General features: G+C 38.8%; 1 protein-coding gene across 1 annotated transcript in view; it reads right to left on the minus strand.

Annotated features, from left to right (window-relative positions):
* Positions 1-1,943: 1,943 nt before the first annotated feature.
* jph3b (junctophilin 3b) overlaps positions 1,944-25,983 on the minus strand; it is a 71,044-nt gene continuing 47,004 nt past the window's right edge. The window contains exons 4-6 of the mRNA XM_055009182.1: positions 25,439-25,563; positions 21,198-22,165; positions 1,944-3,455 (exon numbers count right to left, since the gene is read on the minus strand). Coding sequence (XP_054865157.1) covers positions 3,375-3,455; positions 21,198-22,165; positions 25,439-25,563 — 1,174 coding nt within the window. The 3' untranslated portion in view covers positions 1,944-3,374. The remainder of the gene's footprint in view (positions 3,456-21,197; positions 22,166-25,438; positions 25,564-25,983) is intronic.

The following is a 25,983-nucleotide window of genomic DNA, read 5'->3' on the forward strand; positions in this document are numbered from 1 at the left end:
ACGCCCCTCTGCTGACGGAAGAAAATTCAGTTAAGGTTGCTATAGAAACCACACCCCTCCCTTGCAACCAGGCCTGTACCACTCCCTCCGTCTCCCTGCATCAGGGATGGATGAAAACTGCAAAGTACGAAAACACAAGAAAGAATGAAAAACAACAAGGAGGCGTCTCGGGTTTTCTTTCAAACACTTTCATTATTTTCTCCACACAACTGAAAAACAAAAACAGAGTAATTCCCAGAAAAAAGAAAGAAAGAAAGAAAGAAAGAAAGAAAGAAAGAAAGAAAGAGGAGAGTCAAACTATAGAGAGCTTGGCATGCTGTAGCATGCTGCAGACTAACGGGTGGCGCAGGGCTTCGTCACCAGGCTGATGGCGAACAGCAGAGCCTCTTAAACCTGTCTGGGACCCGAAATAAAATAAAAAAATCTATTGTTCTGCCTCTCGGGGTGCAGGCACATTAGACTGAGCTGTTTGTTGTAATGCTGGGGGGGAAATAAACACCAGAAATGAGCCTACAGCTGAGTTTGAGTTCCAATCTGTAGTTTGAGAAATGCTGTTGGACAGAATAAAAACAACAGCAAACCTCCCTGTCCAGCCCCACCAACACCACCAACACCACCACCTTGGAAGTTGTTACCGATGGCAATGGGCTCAGCCATCCCGCCATCCCATCACGTGGACGGAGGAGGATGCACACACATGTTCATACACTGTGATGAGCATTCACACATGCAAACAAACAGAAGCTGCCAGATGGGTTTGAGGGACGGAAAAAATGTTGTCGTGTTTTTAGAAACAGTCGGTACCTGCGACTGTACTTCAGTCTTGGAGGAAAACTTAAAGGTCCCATATGGTGGAAAACCCCATTTCATATGTAGAGGTTCAAAATAAAAGCTCTAAGATTATGAAGACGCTTGCTAACGCTATTCCTGTAGCAACCCTCAGCAACACGACTTCCCCAAGCAAGAATTTCCTCCAGTTTCTACATAGAAACTGAGCAACAAATTGTCATAAAACTAAAGGAAATTGTATAATCCTTCCCCTTTACTGCTCCTGTTGGTTGCAAGAGTGAACACGAGTCTTTATGCACTCCCAGCACCTACGAAACTGAAGTTCCAGTGGATTACTTTCATTTTTGATGACAGTGTCACCACAACAAGAGCAAAATCCTTAGTGTTAGCATGTTGTGCAGCTAATTTGGCTAATATTAGCATTAGCTATATTCGTTAGCTCACAGATCTGACCTCTCTGGAAACTGTAAAGCTAAGTAGAATCTGATTTGATGCCTAAAAACAAAGATTGGGCAGGTTATTGTGTTTTTATGTCATCTGTTGTGCTGCAGTTCAACCGAAACTTAGCCGGTGTTTTCATCTGTTAGCTTCTCTCCTGCTCTCTGGGCTCACATTTGCTGCATTTTAAAATAACTGAGTTCTTAATAAAGAAAAAGAAGAAACAAATTCCTAAATTTAGGAATTATTCATGTAACTTAAAAATACTTGTACAGCTATCTCACCCATGCCTCTAGGTATTTATTACTGTTTTTTAATTAGCTAGCTAGCTACGTACAGCTTTGGAAATAATTATTAGACCACAGGCCTTCAACATTGATAGTTCTGGTTGAAATTTAACATAGTGATAAACCAATTATAGCATCTTCTAAAGGTCATAAAAATATGTCTGTAATAATGTAATAAGTCAGCACTTACAATAAACTAAAAATCTGACAGACAACAGGTGTTAAAATGAATCAGAGTTAAAAACAAAGTCTGTCAGTGAGTTTTGTGATATTTACACATAAAATGATCTCTTAAAAAGAAAGAAAGAGGTTATGGTCTCACAGTCAGCTGCCATGTTAACTGTTTTTCTGCTAGCTGTAAACCACACACACACGGAGAGTCTCCTTCCTGAAGGGGGCGGAGACAGCAATAATCCAGGTATAGATAAAGCTACAAGCTGTTAATCACACAGAGAGTGTCTTCTTCCTGAAGGGGGCAGAGACAGCGACAGTTTAGTTGTATTTAAAGCTAAAGCCACTGAAACACCCCATTTGAAACAGAACTAAAACCAGGAGTTATACAGTCATAATGAAATGAACCATCTTTGTGGTATTTTGTGCTAAAAAATTGAAAGAAATATTCCAGAAATGTACCATTTTCATTAATTTGCTAGAAAAACAGGGGCACAATATGGGACCTTTAAGGAATGGAGGCGGCCCTGGCCACTGCTTGCTGCTACACTACAAACAGACCTTGCATCATCTATCTCCACACAGGGACTTTAATTGGTGTCATTTATCCCTGAAAAATCAATACCGAACCGGCTGGTCTCCAGACGCTTCCCCGGTCAAAACCTGTGCTTCTGAAGCTTCTTCTGCTTTCAGACTCGACACACAAGTAAGATATTACAGCACATATGCATGCATTGTTTTATCAGTTTTCTGCTACAAAAGCAAGGCAGGTGGCGACTAGTTGTACTTTTTTTTTCTGACATCTTGCATGTATAGTATAAAAGATGTTGTCACGGTCTTGGGGTTAAGTTCTGAGGGAAGCAGCCGGAGACCTTTAAAGACATATCCGCGATGGAGGCAGCAGCTCCTCTAAATACCTGGTACAGTTGTAGGCGCAGGGCTTTGCCAAGGACGATCTGCCTTTAACAACCACCGACTCAGAGGAAGCTCCGTCCTGTGAGTGTGGAGGTGGACGGAGAGTGGGAGGGAGAGCACAGCTGATGCTAGTAGGATGCTGGATGTGTGTCCTCATGAGATGTTCTGGTGAAGTTCATGAACAGCGTGAAAGGCCACTGAGCTACTTGGAGACACATCCACACACAGAAAGATGAGGGCAGGAAAAACATCAATTCAAACACACAACCGGAGCGTCGAACATGTGTGCATCGGCCAACGCAACCGTCGGTAACGACACCCAGCGCCGGGCGGAGGGGAACCGAAAAGGCAGGAGATTTTATAAAGACGGGTGGAGGGTTACAAAAGAATATAGCCATCGATTGTACATGAGAGAAAATGTTAATAAATAAATTAGAAGTTACAAATCTGTTGAAAACTATGATCTGAGGATGAAAAAGTTCTGTCTCGTCAGTCCTTTCTGCTCGTGGACTTGAGGATCAGCCCACCGGAGTCTGCATGTGAGCCGCTGACGTCCAGGTTCTGGACTGTTTCATCTCCCTGCAGTCCAGTTACGTGGACCCGTTCACCCCCTTTTTTTCATCCACGGACCGAGCTGGGTCGGCCCGGAGCGACGGCGGCGGTTCCCACCCCGATCCGAGTCCTCCCGCCGGGAACACGAAGGGGGCAGCAGGTTTAATACTCATATGAATTTATAGTTGTTGTAGCATAGGTACTCTGAAAGCAGTGCTGTCTTTAAATAAAAAAGTGGATAAACAAAATAGCCACCCCAATGTTGAGCAGAATCACCATGACAACCAGGATGGAGCTGTAGGCCTGCGTGGGAGAAACGAGAGAAAAGGGAAAGTGTCAATAATGAGCACACACAGACACACAAAGCTTCACACACTTGAGGCTGTTTTCATACATCAAGTAAATCCAACCTGCAACAAACACACGGTCGGTCGTTTATAATCACCCGTTTACCGTATAAAACCACATCCGGAAGTGTTCATGTGTCCGTGAACATGATGCACAGCAGAACCAAGGAGAACCGAAACATTCTTTATAACGTAAACGTCAATAACGCTCCGCTGTTTTAGCATTTTTATTGTTTTTGAAGCAGTTTCACACTCTTTTTTTTACATCACATTCGTCAAATCTGCGCTCATCATTGCATAACTGTCATCTCACTGCTGTCGGGTGGATTCTGTCGCTTCGGCTGGAGGAGGACGTCTAGCTGGTTCACAAAATCCTTCTCAAAAAAAAAACAAAAAATTACAGTAGAAACTCAAACGCATTGACATCGCGTTAATCCTCTGATTCCCAAAACCGCACAGTAGGTTTCAAACAAGTGCTACTGTTGAAAAAATTGCTAGCAAAGTCATTTATGAGAGCCAGAAATTACAAAAACAGAAAGAATTGTGTGATTTTCAACTTTCTGACTGTCATTGAACTCATCATTTGAAATGAGCTGTTCTATTGGGAAACTTAAATTCCTATTTCTTTAATCTAAATGTCTTGTTTAAAAAATTGCCAAAAATATATGGTTTGAATCAACCACATTTTGTAAAAAACATAAAATTCGTAAATTCTCAGTGCAACCATCAAACCATTAGTGACTCAGCTGCAATCAACAGTCATGTGACACAAATTTCACAATATTTTGGTTGAACTGCAGGCAGTCTTTACACAGAAGACAAAAGTGGACATAAATTCAAGATGTAAGTAGTAAAATATTTGTAGTAGGTAGAGTCAACATTTATTTTTTTAAGTTTTTTTGTGGCATTATAACTGTGCCATACTACACAGAATATATTTTTGAATTATCTCCAGTTATATTCATGGTTGTGCTGTTTCTGTAGAGGTGTAGGACTTTATGTTGCAGTGAAAAATGAGCCCAGAGTGAGCCACATACTCCCTGAACGTTGAATTTAATATATTCTAACTGCTTTAATTGTTTCACCATCAGTTCAAAAGCCAAAGATTACAAGTTTGTTATTATAAAAAAAAAGTGGGGAAATTTACACGAGAATATGTGAAAGTCTTTTATTCAAGTATATTATTAGATTTATGACGCTTTAACCATGGGAACCCCCAAACCCGCCACCATTAGAGCTTAAAATCACAATATTTAATCAAAATCACTTTATTCTAAATGTCTCATTTCAAAAATTCTCCAAAAAAAAATCAACCATTTGCTCAAACCAGATTCTGTAAAAACAAAAAAATCTGTGCTCCTCTGCAAAACTAAGAAGTCATGACTGACTCACCCACCCAAAAACTGCTTAAGGCTCTGAGAGTTTAATGCAAAATGTTCAGACAGCAACTGATAATACTGGCTTTAGTGCCACTAACAAAAATGAATTTAGAGATTTTATTAAGCTAGTTTCTGCTTCTGTCTGGTCAATGTTCCTCTTGCATATATGGAGGAAAAGCCACATCTTTTTCTAAATATTGAATTACAAATCTTATACAGAACATGTGGTCACTTTGTCTATTTCTTTACAAATAGTGAGTTTTATTGAATTCTAATAGCAGGCAATACACAAGAATAACTATTTGGACCAAAGACAGACATAATTTGTTAAAGAAGAAGAATAAATCAGGGTAAGAAAGCATCGTCCTGCAGCCAGAACCAGTAGTTGTTTAGTAATTGCGCAGCAGAAAGGCTTAACAATAGTCTGGACGTGAGGAGACAAAACAATGGATGATTTGTTCAAGCTGTTGGAAACATAAGAAGGCACGTAGTTTGGCAGCGTTTCTTAAGTGAAAATAATTTACAACTGGGAGTCAAAAAAGACCCAAAGGTTTCTGGAGGACAACCAGGGGAGTCATTTTTCATCAGAGTAGCCACGTTTAAAAGTCCCCGTGGTACATTAGATTTGTTCACTTAAACACCAGATGGCACAAGTTCGACACATCATCAGTGGAAAACTCAGGGTCTATTTCAGGTCTTAGATCGTTAGACACCTTCACCTATGCGACCCGGTCAGGGGCGATCAATCCCCAGCTTGTGTCCAAATGGACCTATTCTGCAGCTTCAGTTAAGTTATGTGTGGTTCTTCCTTCCTGAAAACCTCTGAAACCAACAAAACTAAGAGTCCGATGTAGAAAACTACCCTGCAAATGCCCCACAGTCCACCAAAATGGACTTGTAGTGGGTCTTCTACCTGAGGATATATGGCCTTTTGTTACCTCTTCTATCCAGCTACCCAGCAAAACCATTGGATTAAAACCAACAGATGCCATAGTTAGGATATGGAACAACATAGGAATGAATGTCCAACTCAATTGACCATTTTTGTTCGCATACACTGATGAAGCCTATTAGCACCATGTAAATCTCTCTGTGTTTTGCAGCATACCAGAGTTTTAAATCTAGTTTTGAGTCAACATTGCCCATTGGCACTTTAGCACTAATGCATTTTTTGTTGGAAAACCATGATTTTTCTTTGAGCCCAGTAACAATATCACAGAACTCTTCCAATTGGGACACTACTGGAGGTTTCACCATCACATCTGCTAAATGCAAGTTCAAATATTGGCCCAAAAAATTAATTATTTTCTCATACAGTATGGCTCTGAATGACTCGCACCATACTCTGCATTTTTAAAGCTCCTATTGGTGCAAATCACAGGGGAAAAAACTCAACTTCTTAGGCTGAAAAATGAAGGTTTTATGGTTGGTGGAATATTGGAGTAGACAGAAATATTTGACGTTTTTTGACCAAATTTGCACCATTATAAAACTGGTTTGTATTTTTCTATCAAAGCAAGGTTGTCCCATTGAAGACCACGTGTACATATCAATAATCCTGAAAGATTTCAAGATTCTAGCTATATTGATTCTCAAGTTATGGCACTTCAAAAATTGATCCATGGAATGATGCTGCCACCACCATGCTCCACAAAAGTCAACACAAACCCACCTTCCTTAGGACATTTTAATTCAAAAACTAATGTTGCCTCTGAGCCCAGACTTTTCAGAACTCAATCAATATTCACCTATTTAAAGAAAAATCTGTCAAATTGAAGAAGGGGCATTCAGTGAATTGAGGTGGAATGACTCAATTTTAATTTTTGGATGTAATTAAATGCAATTAGGAGCTGTGAGGAAGCCGCAAGGAAGCCTGCCACAGCCAAATACCTACAATGAATAAGGCAGGTCTTGAAGTCAGCTGAATGAGAGCACCAAGGTCTGGACCATCAACACATATGCCATGCCAGTCACCCGATAGCCTGTTGGTATGATCAACAAAACAAGGGCCTGTTGTAGTGATGGCCCTAGTGAAACATCTGTTATTGTGTAGGTCCTCTTTGTGCCACCAACACTATTTCTGAGCCATTGGGCCTGGACACAGGAACTGTGGGACATCATCAGCTCATCCTTTTGGGTCCTGTATGTCATGGGTTGAGGTCTTTGTGGATCTGACTTGTTTCAATGCATCCTATGGATACTTGATTAGATTTGGGGCTTTTGGAGATCATGCCAACACCTCAGGGTGGTGGGTGTCTGCTGAGGGAGGTTACTGCTCTAGGGAAATGTCATTACAATGGACTGGTGTGTGCTTGGTACAGAACAGTGTTTAGGTGTATGGTACCTATTAAAGTAACATCTACATGAACGGCAGGATCCGTTTCACAGCAGAACGTTTCATTGTAATGAGATGACCAGTGTTGTTAACTTCATCGGTCAGTGGTTTCAATGTTTTGGCTGAGTGGTGTAGAAACGTTTTACATCTGTAAAACAATTGTAGGCAATATGGGTAAACATCTCATTTTACACATAGTGAACTTGATCAATATTGACCACTTTAAAGAAAAATCTGTCAAATTGCTGATGGGGGTTCTGGTGAATTGAGGCGGAATGATCCAATTGCTCATTTTTTTAAGGATTAAGTAGGGTTTGTTCATCTTTATATACAGTCAATGCTTACAAATCCTCACAAAAAGAGTAAAAATAGAGATATTGTTCAATATTCGAAGCATCTTGTTGACTACAATGACCCAGCAGCAAGGAAGAAACACGTAAAAATCCACTTTAGCGTGTTGTTTCTTTTGCCACATCTTGTACGTTTCTTCCCGTTTAAACGCTCTCATCTTTCACTTTGGTGCAATTTGCTTGTCAAGACAAATATTACAGTCTTGTGTTGATCTAACATGGAAGTCCACCTCCTCTGACAGGGGGAGGTCGCAGGTCAGCGGCCATGAAGCCGTGGGTGGAGGTGATGGTGGGGAAGGAGGAGGACGTCTTGCTCAATGACACTTCAGCAGATGCTTGTTGACAACCTGGGTCGTGTGGGTGAAGGCCAGTCTTTTCCAACCACCTGTCCACTCGGCCAATGTGTGCGAGTGAGGATATTCGCTGACGTTACAGGGAGTGTTTTTTTAAATTTATTTACCAAACGAGGGAAGGCCCGCAGAAGAAGACCTATAGTTTTAATTAAGACTACCCCCTGAAACAGCTTCAACAATGGCAGCAGTGGGAGAAGGGAAATGGGACTAGCACTAGTTATTAAGCTGCATCATCGCTGTAAATGAATCCGTCCAGAGCGGCCGCTAACGAGGTTACCGCTGATCAACATGCTGATAGACTTATCGCAGATCTGTGTCATAGATGACTACCAGACCACAGGTGGATGCGCTCGTCTCATCTGCCCACATTTATCAAGATTTTTTTTCCTTTTTAATACATCCACACACATATTCTCACCCATTTTCGCTGGAGCTTTCCACTTTTTAAACAGTGGTTTGCTGATTACGCTATAATTAGATTATTCTTCACTCTAATTATTTCATTTGCGCCGCAGAATAATCACTCATGATTAGTATTTTCAATTAGCAAATTACATGGAAACTATCAGATCTTGGTGACAGGATGCACTTCTTCAAGGAAAAGATGGATATTGTGGAAAACACGTTCTCGCTGATTGATGCATTTTCCAGTATCTGTATGTTGAATCTGAAGCGACAACTTGTGGCTTTCACGCTTCAGCTTTTGCACATTAAACAAACAAGATGTATTAATTAGTGTGTTTTAGAGGTGCTGATAGGGGAAAAAAACGTATCTCTGGACAGACTCAGATTAGCTGTTTCCCCCTGTTTTAGTCTTTACGCTGAGCTAATAAGTTTAGTTTTGCTTTGGGAAGATTGAACAGCAGCCCAGAACTTAAGCTAGTAAATGTAGGTTTGTCTGCACTAGAAAAAGTCCAGACAGTGTGTCAATATTGTGTTTTGGTGTTGAAATTTGCAAAAAAAAAAAAAAAAGCCACAAAAAGTTCAAAGGTTTTGTAGAAAAACCACAGTTTGTGATGTTGGGACATATTTGGTGTCAATACTGGGACCAAAAACTAAATTAGAAAGAAATATTAGAGGCGTAGGATTTTACATTTTAAGCATATTTCCTACTTTCTTTTATAAATGATAGAATTTATTTGCATTTTATATGTGTTTGACTAATAGTAATCTATGACACTGTAAATTTTTTAAAAAAAAGTCAGCTAGCTGACTTTATGTTAAGCTAATAACATTATGCTATATTAGCTTACTGTAGTACTGGCTGACTTCATGCTGAGCAAATAATACTGTGCTATACTAGCTTGCTGTAGCACTTGCTAGCTAGCTGACTTCACATTAAGCTAATAACATTATGCTATATTTGTTTGCTGTAGTACTAGCTGATTTTATGCTGAGCTAATAATATTAAGCTATATTAGCCCACTGTAGCACTAGCTAGCTAGCTAGAAGTCCCTGCTGCTAATAATCATCCCTGGTAATTGGTGATTTCACATTATTTTTATGTCAGGAATTTAAATATTGATGATAATAAAATTATAGCATGTAGTAAAAATCACAGAAAAAAGTATGAAATTACATGTTGACAGTAAAACATCAAGCCAAAACTACATCAAAAATCAAAATTTTTCCAAAAAATGTTTTCATTTACAAAGTATGGTCATAAACAACTACTACATTTAAAAATAGAATAATTTGACAAATATTTGCTGTGATTTTGACAATTTTAAAACTTTTTTCACACCTTTTCTGGCACCTTTATTGACAGAAGGTTTTTTTGTTTGTTTTTTACTCTGTATTCTTTAGTGGCTGGTTCAGAACTCAGAAATCTGTATTTTCTGCCATTATTTCTCCATTTCATTGCATTGGGCTCACATTAACTGGGGATGTTATCATTGCCTGCCGGAACAAACGCTTATTTTGTCAGTGACTTTTTTTTTACTGACTTGCCACTAAAAACGGTGGACTTACAGGTTAATATTTAATAACAATTCTTCACTACAATCTGTTCATTCTTAATCCTGAAAACACACAAAGAGCATCAAAGCCCTCAGAGAAAATACAGATCAGGTTAAACATGATCATAGCGCTAATTGCGTAAATCCCCATTTAGCGTTCTTTTCCAGTCATTAAAAAGGAAATTCAGTTTAATCTGTCCAGCAGCTGTCGTCACTGCAATAAACACCTTCTATTATCTGATGCTTATTAATCCTCCCAGCAAAGAAGGAAACATTTTCCTGCTTATGAATGTGTTTCCGCTGAGAACTGCCACAGTAAAATAAAGTTTTTTCAACTCATATGAAGTGAAATGTGGCTCTGCAGGTTTCTAATTTATATTTTCTCCACAAATTAACTGCTGTGTTCAGTTATTTCACCTCCAACAACTTCCAAGCTGTGATAAATCCATGTAAACAAACCTTCCTACCAAATCTAGCACAATTTTTAATCAAAATGCTATATTAGCTTGCTGTAGCACTAGCTAGCTAGCTGACTTTATGTTAAGCTAATAACATTATGCTATACTAGGTTGCTGTATTACCAGCTGACTTTATTCTGAGATAATAATATTGTACTGTATTAACTTGCTGTAGTGCTTGCTAGCTAGCTGACTTTATGTTAAGCTAATAGCATTATGCTATATTAGGTGGCTGTATACCTAGCTGACTTTATCCTGAGATAATAATACTGTACTACATTCGCTTGATGTAGCACTTGCTAGCTAGCTGACTTTATGTTAAGCCAATAACATTATGCTTTATTAGCTTGCTGTAGTACTAGCTGACTTTATCCTTAGTTAATAATATTGTGCTATATTAGCTTGCTGGAGCATTTGCTAGCTAGCTGACTTTATGTTAAGCTAGGAACATCATGCTATATTAGCTTACTGTAGTACTAACAGACTTTGTGTTATGCTTGTAACATTATGCTATATTAGTTTGCTATATCATTAGCTAAATGGCTGACTTTATGTTGAGCTAGGGGCATTAGACTATATTAGCTTACTGCTGCACTAGCTAGCTAGATGATTTTATATTAAATCAATACTGTTATGCTATATTAGCTTGCTGTAACACAAGCTGGCTACCTGACTTTGTGTTAAGCTAATAACATTATGCTATATTAGCTTGCTGTAGTACATGCTAGCTAGCTGACTTTATGTTAAGCTAATAACACTATGCTATATTAGCTTGCTGTAGTACTAGCTGTCTTTATCCTCAGTTAATAACATTGTGCTATATTAGCTTGCTGGAGTGTTTGCTAGCTAGCTGACTTTATGTTAAGCTAATAATACTATGCTATATTAGCTTGCTGTAGTACTAGCTGTCTTTATCCTCAGTTAATAACATTGTGCTATATTAGCTTGCTGGAGTGTTTGCTAGCTAGCTGACTTTATGTTAAGCTAATAACAATATGCTATATTAGCTTGCTATAGTACTAGCTGAGTCTATGCTGAGCTAATAATATTGTGCTATATTAGTTTGCTGGCATGCTTGCTAGCTAGCTGACATTATGTTAAGCTAATAACATTATGCTATATTACCTTGCTATAGTACTAGCTGACTTTATCCGTAGTTAAAAATGTGATATATTGGCTTGCTGTAGTACTAGCTGAACTTATGTTAAGCTAATAACACTATGCTATATTAGCTTGCTGGAAGTTTGCTAGCTAGCTGACTTTATGTTGAGCTAATAACATTATGCTATACTAGCTTGCTGTAGTACTAGCTGAATTTATGTTAAGCTAATAACACTATGCTATATTAGCTTGCTGTAGTACTAGCTGACTTTATCCTGAGTTAATAGTATTGTGCTATATTAGCTTGCTGTAGTACTGGCTGACTTTATTCTTAGTTAATAATATTGTGCTCTGTTAGCTTGCTGTAGTGTTTGATAGCTAGCTGACTTTATGTTAAGCTGATAACATTATGCTATATTAGCCTGCTGTAGAACTAGCTGACTTTATCCTGAGCTAATAATATAGTGCTATATTAGCTTCCTACTAAATCTAGCACAATTTTTATGCAAAATGAGACAGAAAAAAATGCCTGTTTTCATTAAATACAAGTACGTCAATGATAAATAGCAGGTGATGCCCATAAAAGACCATCAAAATGTAATAAATATTATAAGAATATGGCATTTCTCTTCGTTCTGCATCACATTAATGAAGGTTTCAGTCACAGCAGAGTCATTTATCGTCTCCGTTGTCATATTTTTTTCATTTTATCGATGCGCCAAAAGTCTCCTGTCGACTTGAAGACGGCAGCTCTGATAATTAGAGCGCAGATTCAGAAACACAAAGTTGTGCAGCGCCTTGAAATCCTTGACACAAAACCCACAACAGGAGCTGCGAGCGAGTAACCTTGGTGTGCTTTTTGATCCTCATCTGAATTTTTGAAGCGCACCAACAAAATATCGCCAACACGGGCTTTTTATCAACTCAGGAAACACTGCGAACGTGGAGCCACATCTCTCCCATGCTGATACCCAGAGAACCCATTCCTGCTTTTATCATTCACAGGCTCGACAACGCTACTGTAAAGCTTTTATTTTTATTTTTATTTCTTTTGTGGTCGACCCAAGAAAGCAGCCAGTGTGCAGACCAGGATTATTTATGTACAAACACCTGTTTGAAGCCTCTTCTGCAACAGATTTCTCCTTTATCTGCTGTTAGTTGTTCAAATTAGTCATTATTCTGGTAGCCTGAGGGCATCTTTGAAAATTACACCTAAAAAATCATTAAACATCCACAGTTTGAGACATTAAAAGCTGAGAAATTTTAGGGCTAAGCTGAACAATATTGTATTTATGGATAAAAGAAGTTTGTAGAATTTATAAATATAATAAATCTGTGTTCATTTTGAGATACTGGTTTCTGCTTTTAAAAAAATATAAGAAAAGTGTTCTAAATTAAAACAAACCAAAAAAGGCTTGAAATTTTTCACTTTGCATATAGAATATTGACAAGAATTTACAAAAAAGACTCTTTCATGTCAAAGTGAAACCACTTTCTACAATTTAATGTCCATTAATTAAAAACATATCAAACATTAAAAATTCTGATTAAATGTTGTAATATTTTGAGATACTGGATTTAAGATTTTCAAGAACTATGATTAAAAAAAATTACAAAATTAAAATTTTAAAAAGCTTGAAATATTTCACTTAGCATGTAATGAATATAAAATATTCACAAAAATTAAAAATATAAAACATTGAAAAGTAAAATTAAATATTGTAAAATTTTGAGATATTGGATTTCTGATTTTCAAGAGCTACAAGAAAAAGAACAATCAAAATTAAAACAACAAAAAAAGGCTTGAAATATTTCACTTTACATGTAATGAATATGAAATATAGACAAGAATTTACAGAAAAAGACTCTTTCATGTCAAAGTGAAAGCAGATTTCTGCAAATTAATGTCAATTAATTCAAAATATAAAATAAGTCCAGATACATGGTATTCATACAGTGTGTATAGTAATTTACTCAAAATTGAATATTCTAATATTTTTAGATTTTGGATTTCTGATTTTCATGAACTATAAGAAAAAAATATAAAGATTAAAACAAAAAAAATTTTAAAATATTTTTGCTTTGTATGTAATGAATAAAAAATATTGACAATAATTTTCTTTTAAAAAGGACTCTTTCATGTCAAAGTGAAAACAGATTTCAGATACATGCTATTTATGCAGTTTGAATAATAATTTACTAAAAGTGAAATACTGTAATATTTTGAGATACTGGATTAATCAAAATCAAAACAAAAACAATAATATGTAATTTCATGTCAAAGTGAAAACAGATTTCCACAAATTAAGGTCAATTAATTAAAAATATAAAACACAAAAGAAGTCAAGATACACTATATTTGTGCTGTTGAAATAGCAATTCACTCAAACTCAAAATATTTTTACCATTTTGAGATACTTGGTTTAAGATTATCAAGAACTATAAAACAAAATCCTCAAACTTTTTGAATTAAATTATGAAAAACTATTTTTTATACACATAGATGCAGCTCGTCTAATTTTAATATTTGTATTTCAATATGTACAATAGAATTATAGTTAGTGGAAATTAGCAGAAGTTCTAATATAATGTTAAGAACATTTTAATCTAAAATTCAAAGAATGTTTGAAGGATATTTAGCATTTTGAATATTGTTTGTTTATGGTTAAATGTTAATGAAGACATAATGTTTGAACAGCAACGTTCAGAGGACCAAACCAAAATTCAACAAATGTTTTAAAGATGTTATTGAGCCCTCAGATGACAGAATGTATTATTTTATTTATTTATTTTATTAAAAGTTCCTGTAAGGCGGACCATTTTTCAGTATTCTATATTTATTTTAACTGTATTTATATTTTTTATTTGTATTTTTTCTTTTCTGTGCACTGTGAATAATGTCCACATCAAAATTCTGTATTTTTACAAACAGTAATTAAATGATAGTAATAATTAATAGTAATCAAATAATACTAATAAAAAAAATACACCATTTTTACTGCATGTAAATTAAATAAACATGTCACAGAGATATTTGCCATCATTTAAAAATAAAATTCTCGGGCGCCCATATAGCTCAACTCGTTGAGCGGGCGACCCATGTACAGGGCTGGTCCCCGACGCAGCGGCCCGGGTTCGATTCCCGCTCGCGGCCCTTTGCTGCATGTCTTCCCCTGACTCTTCTCCCCTGTTTTCTGTCTCTCTCTCACTGTGCCTATCCAATAAAAAAAGCCGCCAAAAAAAAACTTTAAAAAAATAAAATTCTGTATATTAAGGCAAAATGTAAATCATTTTTAATTGTCATTTTACAGATTTTTCCTGTTTTGTTAAATTACAGATAATATCTAGAAAAAATGGAGAACAAACATATTAATTTAAATGTTGTCCACATTAAAAATCTATATTTATTTTCTGTGGCGTTTCAGTTCTTTTGTATGTATCGCAAATATACTGGCATCGACAATAAAGTTAAGCTAGACTTTTATTTTGAAATAAATAAAACTTCCTCACAGTGTAAACAAAGGAAGGAAGTTCTCGGTGCAATATTCAGGGAACATTTTAAGAATGTTTAGACGTTATATAGTCGAATAACATCAACATTTAGAGAACGTGCCTTAAAACAGAACTTTGTCAGAACGTTTTCAGAATAAAAGCATGTCCTGTCTGGGTTTCTATCAGAGAACCTGCAGCAGACGAACCTGAAGACAAACCTGATGGCAGTGAAGCAACATGTTGTGTTTTCTGTCCAATTTAATGTAATCTAATCATAAAGGTGTCATTTTTAGCCTCCCGGTGTTGTGGAGTTTTGATTTCCTGCTTTATTGTGGTTCATCGGCGCCGGCGGCCCCCAGGAGAGAAACACCACTGAGCTTCAGGTATTTTTAGTTTTCTTTAAAGAGCAATAAGCCGTCTGGATCGCAACACGTCTGCAAAAGTCGCCTCCTTCTTCCTTAGTTTCATATTTGAAGTTATTTTACTACATTCCCACATCCAATAATAACAATTTATTCCACTCCAGATCCATAGACATCATTCAAAAAGTATTAATTACATGCTGATTGTAAAAAACTTAAATAAAAAAGTCAGGCCAAAACTGTATATAATGTTTATATAATGTCCACATTAAAAACGTTTGACACTATTTTACTGTATTTGATTAGATATATATTTTTTAAATTTTTAACCAGCTATTAACTGTTACTTTCACTATTTTTTTGATGTTTTTGAGTTTTGTTTTGTTTTTTTAAATTTGACATTTAAATTTTTTTTTTTACAAATCGTTTTTTTTACAGGGTGACACAAGCTACTCACTCTACTAGCTACTCAAACTAAGACTAATAAAGGAGCCAGATGAATGATATTTTTAACATCTTTTCACCCCAGAGTCTCTGATTTATCTGCTTATCCACTCCATACATTTGAATTTCTTTGCATTTCTTTACTTTTTAACCGTCTTTGTCATCCTGCTACCTACTGCCGTCTCCGGTCCTGAAAGTCTCGTCCGTCTGGGGATTCGTCTGGGTGTAAATACGAACCTCTGGGACACTGGGAGGTTCGTTTCTGTGTTCCATGACGACTAGTCGGTGTGTTTGAGTGGAAGCTGAAGGTGCGGAGCTATTTTTGATTCTCAGCTTTCATGCTGTGGCGAGTTCAGCTGGAGAGGAAGCAGAACGGAGCATGTTTCCCCTACATACGGAGGAGTAAAGTCTAACTAATTGATTGATTGATTGATTGACTGATTGATCTGTGTGTGTGAGCATCGCCAGTGTTGGTTACCATGGCACCGCTTGTGTGTGATAGTATCTGCTGTGAACCTGTCTTACACAAATCTCACTTCTTGCTTCTCTGCGGCTGCAAACACACACACACACACACACACACACACACACACACACACACACACACACACACACACACACACACACACACACACACACACACACACACACACCACCTCCGCCCCCTCCTCTCTGTCACCGTCAAACGCCCACCGATTGGCCGCCGCTGAAGCAAGGCATACGCTGTTCCCTAGCAACAGAGCGCCGGTTAACCAATAGAGCGCCTGCAGTGAGGAAGGGGCCAGTTTGCCAATCTGCTGTTACTAGGGTGCAGAGAGGACCGCCGAGGTTCTCTCTCCGCCGCTATACGTCCGTGCATTCGAAGGCTTCATGCATGCAGGTGGCAGGTAGAAGCATCCACAACTCCTGCTGCTGCTGCTGCTGCAAAATTCACATGAAAGTTTTGCGCAGATTGCGAGCTGCGGCGTACAACGCGTGCCTTTTCACTCTCATTAGCTAATGCCGCGACCATATTACAACCCGGGATTAACATAGCAGAGGCCATCCACCAACCCGAGTCAAGACGCAGCCAACAAATTATATTATAACGGCGTAATCCCCCCCTAAAAAAGGAAAAAAAATTCCATATTTCACAAGGTTAAACCTCCTTGTGCCTCTCTCCCGCAGGATTATCTTAATATGTGGGATAACATTGTGTTATGTCACCGGGGATGGGATGTATCCTCATGACAGTGGGCAACAAATCCTTTTAGTCAAATCAATGTGTGGCGGTGACATGACAGATATGACAAATGCGCCGTTACAGCCGCCGTCCGGTCGGATGTTCAGGACCAACAGCTGCAAACTGCTCATGTTCAACACAGTATCAGCAGCTGACCAGGTGGGAAGAGAAACCTCAGATCTTCAGAGCTCTGTGGTGGTTTAAGTCCTCGTTTTGAACTTTAATGTTTTTAGTTCAGCAGGTTTTAAACTACATGTGCAGCAACTTTAATAAACAGCTGCTGAACAAAGAGCTACATGTTTCCCACAAAACAGAACTAAAAGGAGAGTAAATATGAGCAAACACTGTTCAGCGAACAAGAAAAACAAGTGAGTATTAGTAGCTCAGTTTGTGTTTTCTTTAAATAAAACTGAAATCATTTTCCTGGTCAGAGGAATTTTAAAGAAGCAGTTTTGCATTATTTTTATGCAATATTTTGACAGAACAGAGAAAAATGTTTCTGTTTTCTTTGTAAGAACATATATTTGCACAGTTTTCTGTATTTACATACGAGTCATATAGGGAGTTATGTATCAATTTGCACAAAATACAACTAATTTGCATTCTTTAATATGTGAAAAAGTAAAAGTCGGACTTCAGAGGGCAAACTCCATCATGGAAATCAATATTTTTTAACAAATTAGTTTAGATTTCTAATAAGTTATATACACTATCAGGTAATACAGTGGCATATTAGCTAACTAGCTGTAAATAATGTGCTATCTGTCTAAAAAGCTAGCTAGCTGACTTTGTGCTAAGAATGTTACGCTATATTAGCATGTAGCACTAGCTACTTTGCTGACTTCATGTTGAGCTGAGCTTTTTCACTAGCTAGCTAGTTTCATATTAAGCTAATAATGTGCAGCTTTATTAACTTGTTATAGCATTTGCCAGCTCAATTCATGTTCAATTAATAACATTAAGCTATATTAGCTTGCTGTAGCACTTGCTAGCTAGCTGACTTTATGTTAAGCTAGAACATCATGCTATATTAGCTTACTGTAGTACTAGCAGACTTTGTGTTATGCTAGTAACATTATGCTATATTAGTTTACTATATCACTAGCTAAATAGCTGACTTTATGTTGAGCTAGCAGCATGAGACTATATTAGCTTAGATGATTTTATTTTCAATCAATAATGTTATGCTATATTAGCTTGCTGTCTCACAAGCTGGCTAGCTGACTTTCTGTAAAGCTAATAACATTATGCTATATTAGCTTGCTGTAGTACATGCTAGCTAGCTGACTTTATGTTAAGTTTATGACATTATGCTATCTTAGCTTCCTGTAGTACTAGCTAACTTCATGGTGAGCTAATGATATTATGCTATATTAGCCCACTCTAGCACTAACTAGCTAGCTATAAGTCCCTACTGCTAATAATCATCCCTGGTAATTGGTGATTTCACATTATTTTTATGTCAGGAATTTAAATATTGATGATAATAAAATTATAGCAAAGTTCTAACTTTTGTTCAGAGTCAGCAATTTAAAACCAAGATCAAGCAAAAAAGATCTGCTTTTAGCAACATAAACAGGTGCAGTGGTGCAAAAGTCAACATCTGCAAAACTTTACAGTAGTGCAACTTAGCTTTAAGTGTTCATTATTTCTCGTCTGTGAAAAGATATGAACTGAATTTGACAAAAAAGTGCCAGATTAGAGTCACAGATTCCACCTTTACTGTAGGTCAAAAGAAACCTTCAGACATATATCAGCACAATAAAACAAATAGGAATTTTTTTTTTTTTTTTTTAATTTTGGGTTTAGTTCCATTTTGTGGGATTTCTTTTTTCTTTAAGGTATTATGGCATGCCTGAATTAAATCAGTTTTAAAAACACAACAAAACAAAACAAAAAAATCTAAGAAGATTTAGCAAATACTAATAGCACAAACTCAGACCCATCACCAAATCATTTTACCATTTTAGCGTCCGGGAGCTCGACCGGTCCTGACCTCGACCCAACGTCAGCGTCGGCCTCATTAATGCTCTTAAGGATAAATGACATCTAATCTGTGCAGCCAAATCTTACAGAAAGCCTTTCAGAAAGAAGACCATGTTATCCTCCAGAAAAACTCTGACTGAGGCAACTTTTCTATCAGTTTTGGATTATGGTGACGTTTTCTACAAGCTCTTGGATGCGATTTATCATCAGTAATAATTAGAATACTGTAAAGTGTAACAGACACTGGATTTAATTTATTTATGAGGCCTTTATTGTGTTTTACCTCTTTAAATAGCTTCACTGCTGTCTTTTAATGTGGGCTCTTATCAAACACGCTCAAACGATTGGACTACGTTGCAGGTGCAGCTGTTTCTGCTGAACTGGGAGATTCAGTTTTACTCACCGTGCAGTAGGGCTGCCACAAACGACACGTCGACTAATCGCCTGAGCACGACACGTCATCAAAAGCGGACGTGAGCGCGCAATGCAACAGAAATCACCGTCCGAGTGGAGCGCGGAACACGCATGGACATCCGCGCTGTATCGTGCATATAGAGTATATGCATATATTATATACGCACAATACAGCGTGGACATCCACGTTTACGATACAGCGCGGACATCCGCGCCGCATCGTGCATATACTATATATGCACGATACAGCGCGGATGTCCATGCGTGTTCCGCGCTCCACTCGGACGGTGATTTCTGTTGCATTGCGCGCTCACTTCCGCTTTTGTTGACGTATCGTGCTCAGGCGATTCGTCGACGCGTCGTTTGTGGCAGCCCTACCGTGCAGCTGCAACCTGAGATAACCTGCTCATTTTCACTGCTTATCGCAATTCAGGTGTTTAATTTCATCCTCTGCTCTTGTTTAGGTTGTTTCATCTTGTTTTAAATCAGAATTTCTGCATTTATTCCTGCTTTATCTCCTTTATTTGTGTTTTTATTTGTGTTAAATATAGCTTAAATAAAGGTTAATTGTGATTAAAGCAGCAGCTCATTGTTTTGGACAGAAATATTCAGTATTTACATGTGGATTTATGTTCACTATAGACATTCGTAGTGTTTTACTAATTCTATTTCCAGGGAAAAATGCCATCATTTATATTACTTAATGTAAAAACTAATATAAATGATAGGAAAACAGCAGATTTTTCTCATTTCTGGAGACACAGTGATCCAGAAACCATTTTTTCTCAGTTTGTCTGTGTCCTATAAATGGAGAAAAATCCAGTGGACTGAAACAGGTGTGTCGTTTTTTTTTTTGTTGTTGTTTTTTTTATCATAACCAACACAAACGGCGGCCAAACATACAGAAATAAGAATCTATTTGTTTAGACGTGTCATTAAGTGTGTCGCTGAACCATAACCAATTAGGAAGCGGAGAATAAATGCTGACTCTGCCGGTCTCCTTCACAGCTGTTTGCCCCTGAAAGCACCAGAAAACGCTCTCGGTACTAATTTATAGTCGTTGTGAAGCTTTGTAATAAATGAGGGAGTTCATCTCTGATCAGGTTCAGCTGCTTCTGTGTGTCTGACTCACGATGACACAGTGATTCTGAGTTTTCAAATTAACTTTTTACTTTGAGAATGACCAGAAATCTGTAGAAATTTTCCCTTGTGCAGCTTTAATCTTTTTAATGTGGACTTTATGTACAGTTTTGGCCTGATTTTTAGGGCTAACATGTAAAGTACAACCCCTTTTCTGTGAATTTACCAGTTGTTATTTTCATTAATTTAACAAAACAAGGAAAAACTGTGTAAAAACAGTAAATAGTATAGTAATAATATATATTTTTTAAAATGTTCATTTAGGTGTAGTTCTGTTTTATAAGTAAATTTAGTTACATTACTGCTGTAAACTATTTTTAAAAACTGGTACTACTCTTCTGATTTTTTATGCTTAATGTGTAACGTTTTTTCAGTTCTGCACTGATTTTTTTATAGTTAACATCTAAATTAATATTATTTATTTATTTATTTATTTATTTAATGGTTATTTTTCTGTAATTTAAGAAAATAAAACAGAGAAAATTTGTAAAGAAAAGTGACTGATAAAAAGAACATTTGAATTTTCCTTGTGCAGCTTTAATCTGGTCTTCTGGAGTGAGTCGAGTGATTGTGTCTGTGTTCATGTTTATGTTTTGCTTTGTGTTTGTGTTCATGTTTGTGTTTATGTTTATGTTTTTCTTTGTGTTATGTTTGTGTTTTGTGTTTATGTTTGTCTTTGTGTTGTGTTTGTGTCTGTGTCTTACCGAGTTGCCTTTGCTCAGCGTGAGGTCCTGCTGCTCCGGTGTGATGGGGGAGGACTTCAGAGGGGGGGAGAGGGTGAGGTCTCGCCGTAGAGGCCGTGAATCCATCTTCTCCCCCGGTCTGTCCAGCTTGTGCCCCGACTCCTTCCCCGCCTCCCGGCCCTCCTTCGCCTCCCTCCCGTCCCGGTTCTTGTGCCGCTGTCGCTGCACCGCGTGCGAGCGCCCCTCTCCGTGAGCGTGCCCGTGACGCTCCTCCCCGTGCCCATGGGGCTTGTGGGTAGTGGAGTCTCTGGGCTGTAAAGGCTTCATCTCCATCTCATAGTTGCTGATTTTCTCCTCGTCCTGCTCCAGCAGACGCCCCCCCCGGCCGTGCACGCCCCTGTGACCGGACGTCCACGAGGCGGACGAGGACGACTCCGTCCACCTGTCCCCCCTGGCCTGTCTGTGATTGGACGAGCCGTGCTCCCGCGACTTGTGATTGGAGGAGGTGTGTTTGTGTCCATTGGTCCGGCTCGCTCCCCGTCCGCTGACCCCTCCTCCTCCTTTAGACAACACCCCCCTTCTCTTGTCCTCGCTCCAGCTGTTGGCCCTCGGATACTCCCCCTTCCCGATGCCCTCACCTCCTCCGCTGCCTCCCTCCATCAACACCTGGATCTCCGTCTGCCCTCCTCCTCCGCCTTTCTCACCCCTTTCTCCCCCGTCCTTCCCCCGATCGCTGTGGTCCACAGCACTCTGCCGGTGGAATCGGGCGCTCTTGGTGCGCTGGGTGGGCCGGGCCGGGGGAGGCGGGGTGTGGGGCGGCGAGGAGGAAGGCGGGCTGAGGTCGGGGGTGGCGGCGTCGATGGAGGGGTCGTCGGAGGCGGCGCTTTTCACGTAGAGGTCCGGACTGTCGGCGGTACCGGCGCTGCTCGACAAGCCTTCGCCTTCCACCTCACTGGACACCTGACGTTTGGGACGCTGCACCTCCATACCTGTAAGAGACAGGAAGTAGACTTTTAGAGCACCAACAACCTTTATTACCCCGCCAAGGAACGGCAGAGTTATGTGACTATCGGTGCACATTTGTCTATCCATCTATCCGTCTGTCTGTCCGTCTGTCTGTCCATCTGTCTGTTAGCAACATTACTCAAAAACAGATAAACAGATTTGGATGAACTTTTCAGGGAAGGTCAGAAATGACACAAGGACCAACTGATTAGATTTTAGCAGTCATGCGGCTTTTAGTCTGGATCCACGGATTTGTTAAAGATTTCTCTATCATTGCGAGATAGTAGTACAGCCTCACTGTAACCATGACAACAAGTGAACACTATGTCAGCTGCCTGCTGATGATGACATGATTGTGAAATCCACTGTTGCCGACTTATCCGTCGGAAATGATACAAGGAACAATTGATTAAATTGTGGGGCTGTTTCTGAGTCCCATCACTTCCCATCGCCACTGTACTGTGATAAAGATAGACGCTGTCTTTACCACAGTGTAGTTTTACTGTACCGACATTTCAGTTTGTAATAAATGTGAAATTGTATGGATTTAGTAAGTGAATGGAAAATGAGTCTTCTTATGTTGCCCACAAACTGTGGTGCTAAAATGTGGAAAAAGTTGCTCTGCAGAACTCAAAGTATGTTGTGGTCTTGACTTCCAGCACGTCGTGGAGACAGGTAGCAGCGTAACTTTTGAGCTCCCCATAGGTCTTACTTCCCCTTAAATAAATCTAAGTTTATATGACTTAAAAGTTCTTACATAGTATGAAAGGGGGAAATAAAAGGAAGATGAAAGGAAAATCACCAAACAACCTGAACAAAAACAACAATCCACCAAATGAAAGTGAAGACATGAGCGACAACGCTGGCAACTTAGCGGAGCGCAACGCTGTAGAAATGATGTAAGGTAGCACTGTCTCAGAGATACAGGCGGTACGGAAGGACATAAAGACCTTACTGAACTCAAAGTAAGCTGTAATTCATTTTAGCCAAGTTAAAAGTGATATGCTACTAGATGAAATCTGGTAAAACTGCTGTCACAACTTTAATGGAAAAGTGAGCAGGATGCCGATGCATTCAGTTGCTGTGAGATTAATGGAAAAGTCCATGTCTGATCTGAAAGGATCTTAAATTAGATTTTTTTTAATCTATCTGGGAGAAGAAAAAGCTAAAAGGCCTGCCCATAATTTCCCAACAACACAACACAGTCCGCCTCGCTCCGCCTCTTCTGACCACCTCTTCCCTCCTAATCATCTCTCACAGAGTTCATTATTTTTCATCTGTGAACAGATGCGAAGGAAACAGTAGGGTGGACGATGATGCCTGGGATATCAAAACAAACATGCCTCAAAATGTCAGTGCTGATGCTTGTTGACATAGATGCTCGCACAATAACATGGAGTGAGATTTTTTTCTTTTTTTTTTTTAGCTGTGCGAGGGAACAGACAGCCGCTGAGAGCAGAATAGATGGCAAAAGAACGATCACTGTCATCTCAGGTATGTGTTTGTGGGAGTGTACAGTCATGAGGCATGCTGGATACCTGCGGTGCTCTACAGGTGTGACTGACAGAGGCTGAACCGCAACGCTGCAGGGAGGCCGACACTGACCTTTACCACCAACGCACAAACACACACACAAACACACACGAGGATATGTGTCTGTTCATGCATGTGTTCGCTCACATGTTGTTACAGTGTATGCAACGCTCAGCTGGGTTTTTGGATCTATGCACATACAGTTGGGGACAAAAGTTTACATACACTTGAAAAGACCATGTATTTCATGGCAGTTTTGAGTTTTCAATGATTTCTATAACTCTTAATTGTGAAATTCATGCATCTATGTCACAAAAAACAAGCATTTTGGTTCTTTCATAGATTTATTATAGGTCTTTCGGAAAAAATGAGGAAAATCTGCTGGGTCAAGAATATACATACAGAAATGCTAAGATCTGGTTAAATGTCCTTTGATCATTTTCACCTCAAGTAGATGCATCCTCAAGCTTCTGGTTGTACTTTTGACCATTTGACAGAATTAATCCAGTTCAACTAAATTTGTTGACTTGTTTCTTCATCAGTCCACAGGTTCTTGATGGGGTTTAAGTCAGGAATTTGGGGGGACCAGTCTAAAACATTCATTCTAGCCTGATTGAACCATTTTTAACCCCCTTTGATATGTGTTTGGGATCATTGTCTTGTTGGAAAACCCAACTATGTCCAAGATCCAACCTTCTGGCTGATAATTTTGGGTTTTCCTGAAGAATATAGAGGTAATCCTCCTTCTTCATTATCCTATTTACATTGTTTAAAGCTCTAGTTCCATAGAGCATAATGCTGCCACCACCATGCTTGATGGTAGGTTTGGTGTTCTTGGTGTTAAAGACCTCACCTTCTCGCCTCCAAACATATTTCTGCTCAGTTTTTGTTCCATCTGACCACAGAACTTTCCTCCAGAAGGCTTTTTCTTTGTCCATGTGATCAGCAGCAAACTTCAGTGGAGCTTTAGAACTTCCTTCTTCATGGAACCTCTCAGCTCATGTTGATGTAGAACACTGTGGACACTGACAGCTATGTTCCAGCAGCTTCTAATTCATTGCAGATCAACTTTTTGGTGATTCTTGGTCGACTCTTCACCATCCTGACCAACTGTCTCTCAGCAGCAGGTGATAGTTTGTTTTCTTCCTGATCATGGCAATAACACATCTGTACTGTGAACTTCATACTTGCTTACTTTGGGATCTGAAGCTGCTTTGAAATGGCTCCAAGTGACTTTCCTGACTTATTCAACTCAGTAGTGGTTTTTTCTTTAGATCTGCGCTGAGCTCAAGGTTTCCCATTGTTGTGTTTGGGGGTAAGTCTAATGAGTGAATCAAATATCAAATATTTAAATGACTCAGAGGAGTCAGCAGCTGTAGTCTATTCTAATCACTCACAAGAAGTAAAGCAATGACTAAGCCTGGCCTATGATCGACAACTTTCTACATCAACAAAACCGATAATTCAAGTTGCTGTATGTATATTTTTGACCCAGCATATTTGGTCATATTTCCAGAAGACCTATAATAAATCTATGAAAGAACCTAAATGCATGACCGTTTTTTGTGACAAGGACATATAGAAAATGAAGAGTTACCAGCATCACTGCAGACTCATAACTTTACCAGTGTATGTAAACTTTTGTTAACACCTGTTTATATGAACTTGTGCTGCATTTGAGTGTATATGAGCTGTGATTTTAGTGGGTGCATGTGTTCGCCCACCGTTTCCTGGGTGCTGGAATGAAGGGGAGAACTGCTTGGCGGTGACCCTGGCCATACGACTCTCCTCCTGGGCTTTCTGAGCTGCTCCCACCGCCGCCTCAGCTTTACCCTGTGCATGAGCCGTCCTGAAACACAGAAGACAGGCACACAATGAATACCGGACAAAAAGTAACTTTAAACTTTTAAAAAAGAACAGAAACAGAGTTGCTGGCGGTCACTTCCAAAACTAATTCCTTTAAGAACAAAGCAGAGCAGGTGGGAAGGAGATAAGGAAGGGGACAGAACAAAAAAACTCTGAGCAGAAATACTGTAGTTTAAGAAAAACTCTGCAGAAACTGACCTTTGGAACAATAAAAGTGCCAACAGTGCACCACAGTGCTTCAGTGCCGAGTACTCATACTGGGGTGTGTGGTTTAGCCTGGTTTATTCAATATAAAAGGACGGCAGAACACAACCTGTACTGGATCATTAGTTGACCAAACGATGAGGTGAAAGTAGACTTAACACTTCGATAGTTGGAAGAAAAGTTGAGTTGTTCTTGTTTT

This window comes from Amphiprion ocellaris, chromosome 3, assembly GCF_022539595.1.
Source record: "Amphiprion ocellaris isolate individual 3 ecotype Okinawa chromosome 3, ASM2253959v1, whole genome shotgun sequence".
Classification (NCBI taxonomy): Eukaryota; Metazoa; Chordata; class Actinopteri; family Pomacentridae; genus Amphiprion; species Amphiprion ocellaris.